Source organism: Gymnoscopelus microlampas, assembly GCF_963454915.1.
Source record: "Gymnoscopelus microlampas genome assembly, chromosome: 9".
NCBI lineage: Eukaryota > Metazoa > Chordata > Actinopteri > Myctophiformes > Myctophidae > Gymnoscopelus > Gymnoscopelus microlampas.
The window spans coordinates 54,027,839-54,045,582 of record NC_139946.1 but is presented as its reverse complement, the minus strand read 5'-3'; the positions used below and the strand labels follow the sequence as shown (position 1 = coordinate 54,045,582).

The 17,744-nt window shown below is 44.7% G+C and overlaps 1 protein-coding gene across 2 annotated transcripts; it reads left to right on the top strand.

The window, feature by feature from the left end:
• The first annotated feature begins 4,193 nt into the window (after window positions 1–4,193).
• LOC311052783 (uncharacterized protein) lies at window positions 4,194–16,929 on the top strand. Of its 2 annotated transcripts, XM_084067988.1 has the most exons (7): window positions 4,200–4,319; window positions 4,582–4,675; window positions 4,769–4,883; window positions 5,240–5,331; window positions 5,831–6,030; window positions 9,155–9,347; window positions 16,859–16,929. In XM_084067988.1, exons 1-5 carry the CDS (start codon window positions 4,279–4,281, stop codon window positions 5,978–5,980), a joined length of 492 nt encoding a protein of 163 aa, XP_083924114.1. In that variant the 5' UTR covers window positions 4,200–4,278; the 3' UTR covers window positions 5,981–6,030; window positions 9,155–9,347; window positions 16,859–16,929. The 2 variants fall into 2 exon arrangements, 1 of the variants encoding a protein (XP_083924114.1); XR_014601549.1 differs by lacking the exons at window positions 9,155–9,347; window positions 16,859–16,929 and having other exon boundaries at window positions 4,194–4,319; window positions 5,240–5,339; window positions 5,831–6,024.
• The last annotated feature ends 815 nt before the right edge of the window (window positions 16,930–17,744 follow it).

Genomic DNA, 17,744 nt, shown 5'->3' with positions numbered 1-17,744 from the left:
TTGGTGGTAACCGGTCTTAGGTTTACGTTTCTTTCTGGTGCAGAAGATCATGTTATGATCAGATATGCCACAGGTAGAAACACCACTATTGAGGATTTTGTCCTTGTCCGTTGTTAGAATGAGATCTATGATAGTTTGAGTGGAAACACACAGCCTTGTGGGCTGAGTGATCAGCTGGTGGAGTGAGTGCCGATTACAAAACCCCCTGAATGACTTAAACACTGACGCTTCCTTACGGAGCATGTCAGTGTTAAAGTCACCAAGAAGTACTGTCTCCTCATTGTCCACTTTAGCTAAACATTCATCAAGTCTATCATAGAAATCAGTCTGGTTAGGAGGTCTGTATATGGTACCGACTAGCACAGGTTTAGCATCCATCTAAAAGTACGGTAAGTACCACACACTGACTGCGACTGCAAGTTAGAAACTCACAAAGTGTGTATAAGAGGCACAGCTGTTTACAATGCGATGCAAATCTGTGCTGTGGTTACACGCAACACACTCTCGCATCGAAGCAGCATGCATTTGTGTTGAAAATATAGCCACTGCATGATTCATTAGACCAGTGGTTCTCAAACTTTTTCATGTCAAGGACCCCCAAATTGACACTTATTAACCCGCGGACCCCCATTTGAAAAGATATGCCAGAGACCCCCATAAGAGAAGATTTTGTACGGTTCTAGCAGTGATTATCAACCATTTTAATTTCAAGGACCCCCAATTTGACATGCATTAGGGCTACAGACCCCCATTTAATGGCATTTCTATCTCTGGCACCCCAATTCATATAGTAAAATCAGTGTTAATTTAACTCTGAGAGTGTACAAATGGAACCAAATGGACCTGTTAGGGTCCATTTGGTTCCATTTGTACACTCTCAGAGTTACAGACCCATAAGGGTCCATTTGGTTCCTATCCATCATTTAGCTGGGGACTTTTTTGTGTCTAAAATACAGTATTTTTGCTTGAAATTTTCAGCTGTGGCGTTGCTGTACATCGGACCTGATATCTTGGCCAACACAGCTGTGGACTGAGGGGACCGTCCCAGACTGCACTACTGCAAGGTTTGTTTAACATAACATGACACATGTGCAAATCAAAGCGTTTTAGATCTAACTATCTAATGTTAGCATATGGACATTTTCTTGGGGTCAGTCCATTGTCCGTTTTTTAAGGAGGCATTGCCAATATATATACTCTGTAGCTTAACTCTTTGACTGCCATATCAACGGTGTAATAGTGTGCCACTGCTGCCAGCAAAAACAGTGATTTTACTGTATCAGTTTGCATAGAAAAATACTGTACTTGTACTTCTATCCACTACAGCTCAGAGGCAAATATTGTACTTTTAATCCACTACAATTGTTAGAAAACTTTAGTTACTTTGTAGATTTTGGTTATTGTTTAAGAAAACATAGGGTGCATTAACCACTTCAGCCCCATTTAAACTTTGGCTATTTGAAAATGGCAGATCTACAAGCTCACAATGCAACATGTTGTGAGCTTGTAGGCTTACAAGCTCACTTGTCAGCTTGTAGGTCACTTGTGAGCTTGTAGATCTGCTATTGTCTATTGATATGCATGTACTTTCATAGCTTTATGTCTAAAATATTGTATTTATTTGTTTACAGCTCAGGCTGCGGACCCAGGTGACAGACACACCATCCCAGACCTACTGCAAGCTGTGTAACTATCTAATGTTGGCTTATTGACATTGTCTTGAGGTCAAATACTAGTAGGTTATGGGGGTTTGTGGTCTAATGCTCTCCTCTCCCCTATTCTCCCCTTCTCTCCTCTCCACTTGTCAGCTTCCCCCCTCTTTTCTTCTTGTGTTTTAGGAACAGTATTACAATCCAGTAGATGGGAGTGGGTTTCTGGCATGGCGAGTGAAATCACTTCAAAAAGAGGCATCAGAGGGACAAGAAAAGAGCAGAAATGTTCAGCCACTGGCGGGTGTGTGATTTTGCTTGTAGTTAGAATTTAAGGGGGAAGTCACATGTACGTACACACACACACACACACACACACACACACACACACACACACACACACACACACACACACACACACACACACACACACACACACACACACACACACACACACACACACACACACACACACAGGAAGAACCAGTGCAACATGTCATGTTTCCCCCAGTCCACTGTCTAGCAACTGTGAAGATGGATCCTTATAGTAAATGCATATCACTGGAAAGTATTGCAGCAGTATATGTGGTTTCTACACTGTTACAGGTGGTCCAAATGCTGGCGACAGAGCTCCCGTCTGTGAGGAAAACCAGCTAACCACAGAAACCCAGTGTCGTGAGGCCATTGCACTGATGAAGCAATCATCAAGGAGAAGATGAAACAGACCTTCACCCATCGCCAAGCAATGGTTCATGACCCAATGAAGTCCTGAAATATTCACCACCTTTACACGATTCCATTGCAGGAATGGTATGTGGCTCTTCAACTGCCTTGCATTAACCCACTAAGACCTGAGGAAGCATCTGTGTCACTTTTTCATTTGAGCTAAAAAGCATTATTTTACACTTTGACTATTCAAAAATAGCAGATATACAAGCTCATAGCGCGGCACCGAGTGCCGCGCTATGAGCTTGTAGATTTGCTATTTTTTTCCAAATATATATATTCTTATAAAGCGAACAATAACTCAAATCTTTGCTTCTGGGGGTCCATGGAACAAAATATTTTGAGATGGTGGTCCGCGACCAAATTCATATCATTTTGGGGGGTCCTTTACATTTAGTCTGCCTGTAGATAGTGCTTTTGTAATAGTTTCTAATTGTAACACTCCTCATATCGTCTTAATAACATTATTATGTTTTCTCCATCAAAGCATGCATGCTGTACGTGTGAAACATCTTGACCAGCAGAAATACATCTGCTTTGAGGGACCACTGTCTTTTACATCATTTCTGGAGTGTGGTGAGTGAAACATTGTTCCACAGCATGCCCTATGCCATTGATGGTGTACAAATGATTGGGGTCCATTTGGTTCCATTTTTACACTGTCTTAACATTGATTTTACAATATAAATTGGGGTCCCAGAGATAGACATGCCATTAAATGGGGGTCCTTGATATTAAAATGGTTGAGAATCACTGCTAGAGCCGTAAAAGTCTTCTTATTATGGGGGTCCCTGGCATATCTTTTCAAATGGGGGTCTGTGGGCTAATTGTCCATTTGGGGGGTCCTTGACATGAAAAATTGAGAACCACTGCCATATGCAACAACATGCTGGGTGTACAGTACAAGGCACAATCCGTTTTATTTAGGATAGAGTGATTCAATGTCTTCAGTAGGGCTGTCAATCTTCCTCATATGATTGAATTTTCTGTGGCTATTTTAATCCATTTTTATGACACATTAATACAAATTAAATCAATTGCACAACAGATTTATCAATAAGCTTGTGCAATCTTGTTTTGTCTTCAGTTGCCAAGAAATTTGAAATTCCTAGTACCTCAGACTTAAAAGTCTATGATGACTTGAACACTGAAGTTGACGAGGAGGCGTTTCAGTTTTTTATAAAGAAACCAGACCTTGGTGTGTTGGAGATTTGTTCACCCCAAGACCCAAATCCTGAAGGTGAGTTCTGTTGCTTATCAACATGGAGCCTTATAGCCTCATCCATACAGTCCTGGCTAACCTAAAATGTCACACAGGTATATTTTTGTAATTTGAAATGATCTTTGTTTCTATACGCCCAATGTAAGTAAAAGAGAGAAAGTGTCTGAGGAAGAACTTTGTTGGTGTGTGGATCCTTCCGTATCTAATGTGAGCTTTTTACATTACACTTGCCACAAACATTCCTCTCTTGCTAATCACACTTGTTATGTCAACATTATTGCTAGATTCAGTGAGCCCCTCTGCAAGCAATTCCATTGCCAGCAGCAGCAGCAGCTCCTTTCTCAGCTCTGGTGCAGACAATGACGGGGACTCGGATGACACCATCAGTCCTGCTCCAAGAAACAGAGCTGACCTGACTCGTCTCGCTCAGGTAAGCGTTGCTTTTTTTGGGGGGGCGGTCATGGTTTACATTTTTGTCACCTTAAATATACTTGGCCACCAAATGTAGTGGCCTGTAGGACCAGTGCTTTAAAATATTACTGTCTATCCCTGTGTTTCCCCTCCCTTTTTTTTACTTCCACTTAGATGGTTGAAAAAAATCTGAAGGACAGACCTGGCGGAGAGAGGATCCTTACCGAGTATGCTCGGACAAAAAGCCTAACGGATACCAGAAGACGCGACATGGTGAAGATATTGGTTGCACACATGGCAAGTGAACATAGGTATGTTGTCATCTAAAAATTATGCACCCAATACACAATTTTGGTTGTACTTGGTGCAGGCCAAAATCCTCCTTTTTGCAGAAGGCAGCGGCACAGCAATACTTTTGTTTCGATCTCATACGTGTGTGTGTGTGTGTGTGTGTGTGTGTGTGTGTGTGTGTGTGTGTGTGTGTGTGTGTGTGTGTGTGTGTGTGTGTGTGTGTGTGTGTGTGTGTGTGTGTGTGTGTGTGTGTGTGTGTGTGTGTGTGTGTGTGAACTGTAGGACGAGTCCTTCAAGGCGTGTTAAAGAGGACTATGCACAGGGCATCACTGCCTTATTCCCATACCTGGCCGATCCCCAGGGAAATTTGGACTATGTAAGTACATAAAACACCAGTCTAACGTACATTTACACATGCGCATTAAAACCAAATGACACTATCCCCCCCTCTTTTCTTCTTGTGTTTTAGGAACAGTATTACAGTCCAGTAGATGGGAGTGGGTTTCTGGCATGGCGAGTGAAATCACTTCAAAAAGAAGCATCAGAGGGACAAAAAAAGAGCAGAAATGTTCAGCCACTGACGGGTGTGTGATTTTGCTTGTACTGTAGTTAGAATTTAAGGGGGAAGTCACATGTTCTCACACACACACACACACACACACACACACACACACACACACACACACACACACACACACACACACACACACACACACACACACACACACACACACACACACACACACACACACACACACACACACACACACACACACACACACCACACACACACACACACACACACACAAAGGAAGAACCAGTGCAACATGTCATGTTTCCCCCAGTCCACTGTCTAGCAACTGTGAAGATGGATCCTTGTAGTAAATGCATATCACTGGAAAGTATTGCAGCAGTATATGTGGTTTCTACACTGTTACAGGTGGTCCAAATGCTGGCGACAGAGCTCCCGTCTGTGAGGAAAACCAGCTAACCACAGAAACCCAGTGTCGTGAGGCCATTGTATATGTGGCTGTATGTATGTATGTATGTGGCTCTTCAACTGCCTTGCATTAACCCACTAAGACCTGAGGAAGCATCTGTGTCACTTTTTCATTTGAGCTAAAAAGCATTATTTTACACTTTGACTATTCAAAAATAGCAGATATACAAGCTCATAGTGCGGCACCGAGTGCCGCGTTATGAGCTTGTAGATCTGCTATTTTTTGAAAATATATATCCTTTTAAAGCGAACAATAACTCAAATCTTTGCTTCTGGGGGTCCATGGAACAAAATATTTTGAGATGGGGGTCCGCGGCCAAATTCATATCATTTTGGGGGGTCCTTTACATTTTGCAGAATATAAATTATACAGCAGAAAATGTCCTTATGGTTCATCTTGCATATTGTGGCAAGAAAAGTGATTCTGGAGGCTAAATCGTGACCAAAACATCCCATTGCGATCCGGCTCTAAACTGTTTGCAAACGGTGACTAATTTTAATAGCAAGACTAATAAAGTTCTCTTTTCACAGACTGGGACCAGTGTCCAGGGGCATCTGGACAGCATCACAGAGAGCCTTCAACCCTATCTGCTTGCTGTGGGTACCCAGAAGAGTGTGATTCACAAGTACTTCATTGTGATTGACAAACGTGCAATCCCTTGTAAGTCACCCAGGGGTTGACACTAACGCCTGCCCGACTGCCCGGGGCAGGTAAATAAAATGGTAGGGCAGGTGAAGTTTGCTATCTGGTTGCCCGACGGGCAGGTGTGCATTTTGAGTGGGGATGCAACTGTTTTTTGTTTGGTATAAAACACAACACGAGATATCCGTCTTTAGACACTCTAGCGTGGCCAGAGCGCTCCGTCTCCCCCTCTCCCTCTCTCCGACACACACACTGAACCTGCGACACGGCGAAAACAGCTAATCTACAAGCTCACATAATACTGAAGACACGGGCACGCAACTAGTTATAAATCACCGGGTTGCAAAATCACGTTTGGAATCTAGTGTGAAGAGATACGTTTGTGAGAAAGTGGAGTTGATGACGAGCATGGCTGCTTGCATCCCACCCGCGATATAAAACAAAAACACCACTGACTTTTGTCACATGTGCTGCAGGTCCCTACTTGTCTCTAACTGACGTGTAAAAATACAAGAAGCAGCTTGTAAAGCCTTCCTTATGTCAGTATCAGTTCAAAACGGCAGCGCAAGCCCAGTACCTCCGTCAAAGCTTAACACTTGTCAAGTCAGACGAACGTTAATCTCTCGAGAACAGATTCTGCACTGCGTTGGAATCTGTCCTGAATGTTCGTCAGAACGTGTACACACTGTGTGGGAGTGGGCGTGCCTTCCGATCAGGAGGCAGGCCGCGCTTTACCCAATCAAATGTAGTGGGCGGGATTCACGTGTCCGTCGATCTTCCCTGCTGGAAACTAACCGAAACTAATTTAACAATAGCGTCCGCGGAGCAGACAAAACCACGGAAAGATATTCACATTTGAACTTACTCTTTCATCATAGAAACAAGTGGGCTTATAACCAAAACGATCCATGTTCTCTGGTGTTCTGTGTAGAAATATTGTTAGTGGGAATGAAAATGTAGTCGCACCACCCGGAAGTGGAGCGGTGAAGGCAGACTTAAACCCCGGTTTCCTTGCGCACGTGTGCTTCGTCGGCATTGTCCCAGAGTGTGACTGAGGAGGAACGAACAGCAGAGGTCGCTGTTTTTCCTTTTCAGTTGTACTCTGGGTTCCGAGATTGGACGAACGTAAACCCTTGACTTCAGTTCGATGAACTTCAAAATAAGAGCGCTTTGTCAAGTTATGGAAAAGTAAGTGTCTTCTGGTCTGTGGAATGTAAAATAAGTGTTAAAGGCAGGGTAAGTGATTTTATTTTGTTAAAATAAGTGTTAAATAGCTCTATATTCTGATAGTACTCATTGCTATAGAGTGTTTGTTCAGTAACATAATTCTCCATGTCTCTCCAGCTCTTTATTAAACAGAAAATGCCTTTTCAGGTCAGGATATCAGGACATAGAACTCAGGATAGAGATTAAACAAGTGAAATTGGAAGTGATGACACAAAGAAATGAGCATGTAAAATTGGAACTGGAACACTATAACAATGAAGCTGATAGATGGGTACTCTCCTGATTGGCTGAAATGGTGTCACCTACCTGGAAATGTATTTTCTGTATATCAAAGAGCTGGAGAGACAGAGAGAGCCCTGTTACTGAAGAAACACTCTATAGCAATGAGTACTATCAGAATAGAATACCGCCCAACTCACTCCAAATCCAACTCACTCCATGAAGACTTAAGAAATATTTGCCCAACTCACTCCAGGGCTCGCCCAACTCACTCCAGGGCTGGGACAACTCCCTCCAGGACCAAAGACCAACTCCCTCCAGGACCATAGCCAGGACCATAGCCAACTCACTCCAGGACCAAACCCAACTAAGTACATTAACTTAAGTACTGTACTTATGTACAATGTTGGGTATTTGTGCGTTATTTGAGTATTCCCAACTTCCAATGGTTTTACCTCTACTCCACTACATATTGGATCCACATATTGTTTTTTTACTCCACTAAATGTATTTGTTTTACTAGTTACTTTGCAGCTATAAATTATAATATTATAGTGTGTGTGTGTGTGTGTGTGTGTGTGTGTGTGTGTGTGTGTGTGTGTGTGTGTGTGTGTGTGTGTGTGTGTGTGTGTGTGTGTGTGTGTGTGTGTGTGTGTGTGTGTGTGGGTTGAATCGGTGGAGACTCTTACATTCTAACCCTAACCCTAAACCCTAACCCTAACCTGGGTGGAGGGTGATTATGCGGGTGAACTCAGTGGAGGAGGGCCAAAACCTTAACGAGGAATATAACAACACCTCTTGATTTGACCAACAATAGAATAAGACATCTAACAAACACTGGACTCCAAGTGCCAAAGTGGCCAGCGAGCCCCCCCCCCCCCCCCCCCCAGAACCATTAAGTTGTTTTGTAGAGACAGTATTTAAAACTTTAACCAAGCCTAAAACAGAATAGAGTTAAAAGTAACAAATTCCTCAATATTGTACTTAATTCCTCAATATTGTACTCAATAATAATTTTTGGAGTGAGTTGGGCAAGTGTGTGGAGTGAGTTGGGCAAGTGTGTGGAGTGAGTTGGGCAAGTGTGTGGAGTGAGATGTCTGGAGTGAGTTGGGCGCGATTTGGAGTGAGTTGGATTTGGAGTGAGTTGGGCGGTTACCTCAGAGAATAGAGCTTTAACCCATAACAAAAACCTTTTTGTTTTAACCAAAAAATATCACTTACCCTACCTTTAACCCATAGTCATATTCATAGCTATTTAGATATTTGGCATAAATATTGAGGTATGACATTTTTATCGTGCAGCCCCATAATTCGCAAGTAGAAAGTAAAATATAAGTGTTAAATTGAACAGTAATTCAAATTTAACCTATCATTTTATAAAGGACAATTTGCTTTTCGGGCAAGTGGGCAAGACCTGTGGGCAAGTAGAAAATGACCTGTACTTGCCCGACGGGCAAGTGCCTCTGAGACCTTAGTGTCAACCCCTGGTCACCAGATTCTCTTGCCTCTTTTGATGAGCTTTTCAAAGCTCATTTTGTCTTTGGTACCTCATACAACAGGGATCTATTATTATTATTATTATTATCATACAACAGGGATCTGGCCAATGTGTACAACTTCTTTCAAACCGCTGTTTACCAAATTGATGCTGCTACCACCAAGGTGAATCCCAGGGTTGAAGAGATGAGGGCTCGGATGATGCACTGATTCTTTTTGTATACTTTTGAGATGCTGTTGTGTTTTATTTTGAGGGCTCTGATGCTGCACAGACGTTTTGATACCTAGAAGATATTGTATTTTGAGGGCTCTGATGCTGCAGTGATTTTTTGTTTATACTAAAGATGTTGTGTTTCATTTGCACAAGCATTCAGGCAAATGCCAATTCACTGACAAAGCACTTGAAGTTGATCCACGGACTTTGTTCAGGAAAGACACTTCGTCTTAAATGTGGTCAGCCTGGTTGTTCACACATGTGTGGGAATCTAGGTGACTGGTGCACCCACTGCACCTGACCTGGTCATATGACCAGGAAGTATAAAAGCCAGCTCCTCCCATTAGAGAGCCATTTTGTCTTTGCTGTAGGCTGCATGGTTCATACAGGGATAAGGAGAGCACATGTTTTACAAATGAAGTGACCTCCTGGTGGTGTCTGTTCTGTCCTGTCTGCCCTACCTGGAGACACGGCATGCTCTGGTGTTGAGGTTGCCCCCCTTGCCTTGGCCTTGCATTGTGCACTGTTACTGCAACACAAAGGACCACACCGGCCACTGTTTTCCACAGTTAATTTACTCTTTTTGTTTGTTTATTTGAGCCATCTAGCCAAGGTACATTGTAGGCATTAGGTTTAACGTTCATCCATATTGGCATATTTTAACTGTTTCTCTTTTCTGTTCTGTTACAGCTTAATTTGTGTAACCCTGTTCAAGGCCGGGTCCGCCCTGCTGCACACGGCTTTCCTCTCAACTTGGGATTGCACTGGGGACCCCTTTGGTTTTTATTGGTGTGTATTGATATAACCTGACACTGCATGTTTTGTATTTGAATTTTGTATTTATATTACATGGTTTCTTTGAGGCCTGTCCCCTTTTCTTTTCCCCTAGTTTATTTTGGTATTCACTGTGTGCACGGGCCGACCCGCCCTTCCTTATAACGTGAGAGGTAACTGTTAGACTGCCATTTTAAATACTAAATACCTTGCCTTAAGTACCTTAGTTGTCGTGCTAGTTTCTAAGTGATGTGTTTTGTAATTTTATGGTAATAAAGTTGTTATATTTCCCACAAACTGCCTCTAGTAGAATAATTGTTCCTGTTTAAGGGAAGTTGAACAGTATAAGGTTTAGGGGTTCCTCCTGCCCCCTCCACAAGCGGGAGGTGGCGTAGTCAGGCATATTACAGTATTATTACTCAGTTACTACATTATGGCGTAGTCGGCAGGACCTCCTTAAAGAGGCAGTTTGTGTATGAACTTAGGTTTTATTTCATTTTTTTTGAGTGGAAAAACAGTGGTTGGTGTTGGACGTCAGAGGAAGGCTTGTGGACTGCCAAAATCGACTCGTCCTAAGAACAACTGGCAACGTGGCAACAACTGGGCCCCATTATTGTTTTCGTTGTAATAACATTTGTCTCATTATAGCAAAGTGTTGAAAACCGTGCTGCTGAAATGAGTGAGGAGCAGGAGATGGAGGAACTTTTGTCTCTGCGTGAGGAGGTACAGAGGCTGCGAGTGGCAAATGAGCAATTCACTCAAGGAAGAGGTGCCAGTTTAGATACAGGTAATATTACTCCTACTACCAGTACAAATTCTGGCGGGTTCACCCCCGGCAGCTTTTCGGCTCCTCCAAACGTGCTTGCACCACAAGCTGAACGTTTTGTGTATATTCAAAGAGAGAGGAAATGCCCCAACTTCTCGGGCTCCAAATCCAAATCTGACCTATCAATTCATGGTTGGATAGAGCATGTAGAGTCATGTTTGAGAGATAGGCATATGAGTGCCAGAGAGAAGGCCCTCTTCCTTTATGACCACTTGGAGGGGGAAGCAAAAGCAGAGATAAGATTTCGTTCATTGGCAGAGCGAGAGCAGCCAGATACCATATTGACCATTCTAAAAGACCTCTATGGTTCCTCCTTTTCTTTTGTTAGCCTACAGAAACAGTTTTTTGATCGAAAACAGAAAGAGGGGGAGTCTTTAAAAGAGTTTTCTCATTCCCTGTGGGCCCTAATTGAGGATATAAAACGTGCATATCCAAATAGGTTGACAGACCCAGATACTCTTGTTAGAGATCAGTTTCTGGAACATGTGCGTGATATATCCTTGCGACGGGAGTTAAAGAGCATTGTAAGACAACGTCCCTTGATTTCTTTCTTGTTATTACGACAGGAAGCTATTAAGTGGGTGGAGGAGGGGGAGAGGCCTCCTGGGCAAACTCGGGCTGGTCTTCATCATTGTGGGGTTGATGTCGAGGGAGCCTGTCATGCAGTGGGGGTTGGGAAGGGATCCGACCTTTCAGTTTTGCAGGATCAATTTAAGCAACAACAGTTACAAATTGACAGCATTACAGAAAGTCTATCTAAAATAGAGCGTCTATTAGACCAGCCTGCTGCTCGTCCCTATAAACCCAACCTCCAGTTTACCCCAGACGGCCTGCCCATCTGCCTCCGCTGTAAGAAGCCTGGACATGTCCTCCGCCAGTGTCACCAGGGGCCGAGGCCACGAGCATCCAGCGTACCCAGTGTTCAGCCTGAATCAGACCCAGCCCGCCCCGCTTTGAGACCCCCAGGTATGGGCTCTGTCAACAGTGCAAATGTTAGTAATGAGACTATTAGCAATGCCCAACCTACACAGTTCCCACCCTTTTCAAACGCTGCACGACAACTTATAGGTAGATGCCCTGAAGTAGATGTGGAGATGGGTGGGGTAATGGTGAAATGCTTGTTGGATACAGGTTCTATGGTTACCACCATTTCAGAGTCATTTTTTAATGAAGTATTCAAGCCCTGGGGTGCCCATAAACTTAGGTCCTGTGGGTGGTTGGCTTTGAAGGCGGCTAATGGGCTAGCTATCCCCTATGTAGGATATTTGGAATTGGATGTCCAGGTGCTGGGTAAAAAGATTCCAAGTCGTGGAGTTCTGGTTATAAAAGACACTGCCTGTACCCCACAACAACACACTGTCCCAGGCTTATTGGGGATGAATGTAGTCATAGAGTGCTACAGAGAGTTATTCATTGAACATGGGGAAGCTCTTTTTGCCTCTTTATCCACCATACAGGCAGATGTAAGCTGGGGTTCAGCCCTCCGCCATTGTCATAGGCTGGATGCCTGCCCATTGCTTCCCGAAGGCCGTGTCCGTGTTCTTGACAAGGCAGGGGAGTTTATACCAGCGGGGTCCGTAAAATTTGTCCAAGTTAACTGCCCAAAGGTTCCCCATGCCCCGACTAAAACTATGCTGTTGGAGCCTGGTGGCTCAGATCTTGCCCCTGGTCTGTTGATGTCCCCTGCCCTTGTGACTGTCAGTGATGGTGTGGCGTATGTACCCGTGGTTAATGTTGGAGCCACAGGGGCTACCGTTCACTCCAAACAGGTATTAGGAATGCTACACCTAGTTGAGGGAATAGAAGAACCCCAGCTACATTTTGAGGAAGGGAGCAAAGAAGTTGCTCAGGTGACACTGGTCAGTGCACAGGCTGCAGTAGGGCCTCCACCGACCATCCCTGACTCCATTGCAGCGTTGCACTGGCCAGAACTCCCACCTGTAGCAGAGAAACAGGCAAAAGAGTTATTGGGGAGGTATAGTGAAGTATTTGCTAAACAGGAGGGAGATTTAGGGTGCACTGATGAAATTTTACACGAGATTCCCCTTCTTGATGAGGCCCCCGTCCGTCAAAGATATAGGAGAATACCCCCTACCCAGTGGCAGGCTGTAAAAGACCACATTAAGCAGCTACTTGATAGTAAAGTGATCAGGGAGAGCAGCAGTCCTTACGCATCCCCCATTGTCTTGGTGAAGAAGAAGACGGGAGAGCTGAGGATGTGCGTGGACTACCGACAGCTAAATGCTAAGACCAGGAAGGATGCCTATCCACTGCCCCGCATTGAAGAGTCTTTGGATGGCCTTTGTGGAGCTCAATGGTTCTCCACCATCGACCTAGCAAGTGGTTACCATCAAGTCCCTGTAGCTGAAGCAGATAAAGCCAAGACAGCCTTCTGTACACCATTTGGCCTCTTTGAATTCGAACGAATGCCTTTCGGCTTATGCAATGCACCTGGGACCTTTCAGAGGCTAATGGAAAGGATATTCGGCGATCAGAGCCTTCAGTCAGTTCTGCTTTATCTGGACGATGTCATTGTCTTTTCCACTTCTCTTGAACAGCACTTGAAGAGACTGGAGATGGTTCTCAGCCGACTCCAACAGAAGGGGCTCAAAGCAAAACTGAGCAAATGCCAGTTCTTCAAGACAGAGGTGCAGTACCTTGGACACCGAGTGTCCAGAGAAGGAGTAGCGACTGACCCAGAGAAGGTCTCTGCAGTGGCGAACTGGAGGCGCCCCCAGGATGTATCAGAGGTCCGTTCATTCCTTGGTTTCTGTAGTTATTATCGTCGTTTCGTAAAAGGCTTTGCCCAGTTAGCTGCCCCCTTGCACCAACTGGTGGCTGATGTCATCAAAGTAGCTAAAGAAAGCAGAAAGAGGCCAGCCGCAGTCCTGCCCAATATGTGGACCGAGGCGTGCGAGCGGAGTTTCAGTGACCTGAAAAAGATGTTCACAAGTACACCCATTCTGGCTTTTGCTGATTTCACCAAGCCCTTTGTCTTGGAGGTGGATGCTAGTCATCAAGGCTTAGGAGCTGTCCTTTCACAAGAGCATCAAGGCAAGTTAAAGCCAGTGGCCTATGCTAGTCGGTCACTGCGGGGTTCTGAGCGCAACATGGAGAATTATAGCTCTATGAAATTGGAGTTCCTAGCATTGAAGTGGGCATTGTCTGAGAAGTTTAGAGACTATTTGCTGGGTAGTAAGTGCAAAGTGTACACTGACAATAACCCTCTAAGCCACTTCCAGACTCTTAAGCTGGGTGCCATTGAACAACGGTGGGTAGCCCAACTGGCAGCCTTTGATTTCACTGTTCACTACCGACCAGGAAAGAATAACGGAAATGCTGACTCACTCTCCCGCCAGTACAGTGACCCGGTGAGACGGCATGAGGAGCCTGACCAGCAGATCCAAAGCACCCCAGACTCTCAGCAAAATCCAGAGGAACCTGAGGTGGTGTACCAGCTGCAGATTGGCGCCTTGCCCAGTAGAACAACAGCTGAACTGGTAACCTTACAGACTGCTGACCCAGTTCTAAAAGTTTTTCTTCCTTTCTGGAGGACGGGAAGGCCACCAAATAAGGAACAGCGGTCACAGCTCCCGGAAGATGTGCGGCGTCTACTCCAGCAGTGGGACCGCATCGTGGAAAAGGACGGCCTGCTGTATAGACAGATCAACGCACCACAAGGAGGGTTGTTAACTCAATTTCTTCTTCCCATATGCCTTCACCAGGAACTTCTAAACAGTATCCATGACCAACATGGACATCAGGGCGTGCGAAGGACCACTGATCTGGCAAGGCAAAGATGTTACTGGCCAAGGATGGGAACAGAGATCGAAAGGTACTGTCAGAACTGCCAGCGTTGCGTTCTTTCCAAGGCTGTTCAGCCTAGGGTGAAGACCTACCAGGGTGCCCTCCTTGCCAGTGAGCCACTGGAGGTACTTGCCATTGACTTCACCTTGCTTGAATCTGCAACAGACGGGAGAGAGAATGTGCTTATTATGACTGATGTCTTCTCTAAATATACACAGGCTGTGCCGACTAAAGACCAAAGTGCTGTGACAGTAGCAAAGGTCCTTGTTGATAGCTGGTTCACTCGTTTCGGGGTGCCCAAAAGGATACACTCCGACCAGGGAAGGAATTTTGAGAGTGCCCTGATCCGCCAACTCTGTCAGTTGTATGGGATCGAGAAGTCCCGAACCACGGCATACCATCCACAAGGAAATGGCCAATGTGAGAGATTTAACAGGACACTCCACGACCTGCTTCGATCTCTTCCCCCTGAAAAGAAGAGAATGTGGCCGAAGTACATCTCTCAGTTAGTGTGGTCATACAACACCTCGATCCATCGCTCCAAGGGTCACTCCCCTTATACCCTACTGTTCGGGGTACCACCCCGGCTTCCAATAGACTTTCTCCTGGAGGCAGATGACTCAGCTGAAACGAAGTCCTGGGATGAGTGGGTCTGTCAGCACCAGGAACGGCTTCAAGTGACACGAGATCTAGCCCGCAAGAACCTTGGAGAGGCAGCAGAGTACCGCCAGCAACACCACAACCAACAGGTGCGTGATCCTGGTTTCAAGGTGGGCCAGATGGTCTACCTAAAGGATCATCGCGGTCAAGGTCGTAGGAAGATCCAGGATGTTTGGTCGCCAGTCCTTTATCAAGTGGCCAGAGTGCCAACTGAATTCGGTGGGCCATACACTGTCACACTGGCTGATGGCACTGGTAACGTGCGACGGGTTAACCGTCCAGAGATGAGGGCAGCACAACTTGAGGCACTACCGTCTGTGCCAGTGGAGACCGAGTCACCACCTCAGTCTAGCCACCAAGATAGTGACCCTGAGAGTAGTCGAGACGAGGACACTCTGGCATGGATTGGTAGGGAAATACCCAATCAGCCTGCTGCTGCAACTGAACAGGACATTCAGCCAACCGCCCTCAATAGAGCCGGGAGCAGGTATGGGGTGGACAACGAGGCCCCTGAAGGTGATTCCATTTCATCCCATAGCGAACAAGAGATGCCAACCATTCGACGCACCACCCGGCCTACCGCTGGGAGAAATTCTAACCCACACAATCTGCCAAGGTCAACAGTGGCAAGCCACAACGTGGGGGTGGTAAGGGCTGCTGCTCCCCTGGTTCCTGAGATGGCTAGTAATCATCAGTTTAGGCCATGGTTATGAGTCAGTTGATCGTCGGGGCGACGACAATTTTTGGGGGGGATGAATGTGGGAATCTAGGTGACTGGTGCACCCACTGCACCTGACCTGGTCATATGACCAGGAAGTATAAAAGCCAGCTCCTCCCATTAGAGAGCCATTTTGTCTTTGCTGTAGGCTGCATGGTTCATACAGGGATAAGGAGAGCACATGTTTTACAAATGAAGTGACCTCCTGGTGGTGTCTGTTCTGTCCTGTCTGCCCTACCTGGAGACACGGCATGCTCTGGTGTTGAGGTTGCCCCCCTTGCCTTGGCCTTGCATTGTGCACTGTTACTGCAACACAAAGGACCACACCGGCCACTGTTTTCCACAGTTAATTTACTCTTTTTGTTTGTTTATTTGAGCCATCTAGCCAAGGTACATTGTAGGCATTAGGTTTAACGTTCATCCATATTGGCATATTTTAACTGTTTCTCTTTTCTGTTCTGTTACAGCTTAATTTGTGTAACCCTGTTCAAGGCCGGGTCCGCCCTGCTGCACACGGCTTTCCTCTCAACTTGGGATTGCACTGGGGACCCCTTTGGTTTTTATTGGTGTGTATTGATATAACCTGACACTGCATGTTTTGTATTTGAATTTTGTATTTATATTACATGGTTTCTTTGAGGCCTGTCCCCTTTTCTTTTCCCCTAGTTTATTTTGGTATTCACTGTGTGCACGGGCCGACCCGCCCTTCCTTATAACGTGAGAGGTAACTGTTAGACTGCCATTTTAAATACTAAATACCTTGCCTTAAGTACCTTAGTTGTCGTGCTAGTTTCTAAGTGATGTGTTTTGTAATTTTATGGTAATAAAGTTGTTATATTTCCCACAAACTGCCTCTAGTAGAATAATTGTTCCTGTTTAAGGGAAGTTGAACAGTATAAGGTTTAGGGGTTCCTCCTGCCCCCTCCACAAGCGGGAGGTGGCGTAGTCAGGCATATTACAGTATTATTACTCAGTTACTACACATGCCTTTGGCACTTTTTCTGGGTTTCGAAAGCATCTTAATAAAGCACATGAACCTTGTGATGATCCTGGTGAAGGTCCTTCTACAGCTGAAGATTTAGCAGAAAGTTATGTTGATGACTTTCCATCAAGCAGTGCCCCTTCTGACCCAGTCCTTCTTAATAAGAGTCTTGTAGACAGTTGTGCTGCAACAGTAGCTGAACTTAAAGTGGCAGGTGTAGGCGAAACAATCATTAACTCTTTGTTAATGAGTGTTACTTCAATGGGAGAGATTGTCGATGATATCCATAATCAAGCAAAATAATCCGTGAAGCAGTGTCTATCTTTACAATAACCCATCAAAAGTGAGGTTGAGGGTAAAATTGATCAGTGTTTTAAGAAAATTGAAAATCTTTTTGGTGTCTTACATTCTGAAACTAAGAGAAGGAAATATTTTAAAGAGAAGTGGGGAAGGGTAGACCCAGTTGAATATGTTCTTGGTACAAGATTTGATACACTGCGCAATCGGACTACTGGAACCTATGATCCGGCTGTTGTTACTGATAAATTTGTTTATATCCCAATTTTCAAAACATTAGATTGTATTTACAAACACCCTAATATAAAAGAGATGCTGCAGAGTGATTCCAGTTCAAGAGAAGATCTTAATGACTTTTGTGATGGTGAGCTTTCCAAAAGTCATCCTCTATTTTTTTTTCCGTGCAAGAATTTTTTCCCCGTGCACTCCTAAATTGGCTGAATTTACTTAAAAGTTAGAATATAATTTTGGATAATAACAGTAATAGTAGTAATAATAATCATTATAGCATCAATAATATATCTGTCAATAATAAACTGTTTACAGGCATTGTAATAGTTACCATAATATATAATTGTATA

Excerpts from the sequence above, each read along its gene's own strand:
- LOC311052783 (XM_084067988.1), top strand. The coding sequence starts at position 4,279 with ATGGTGAAGATATTGGTTGCACACATGGCAAGTGAACATAG. Across the intron at positions 4,320-4,581 it reads CACATGGCAAGTGAACATAG|GACGAGTCCTTCAAGGCGTG; the intron begins GTATGTTGTCAT and ends TGTGAACTGTAG. Across the intron at positions 4,884-5,239 it reads AAATGTTCAGCCACTGACGG|GTGGTCCAAATGCTGGCGAC; the intron begins GTGTGTGATTTT and ends ACACTGTTACAG.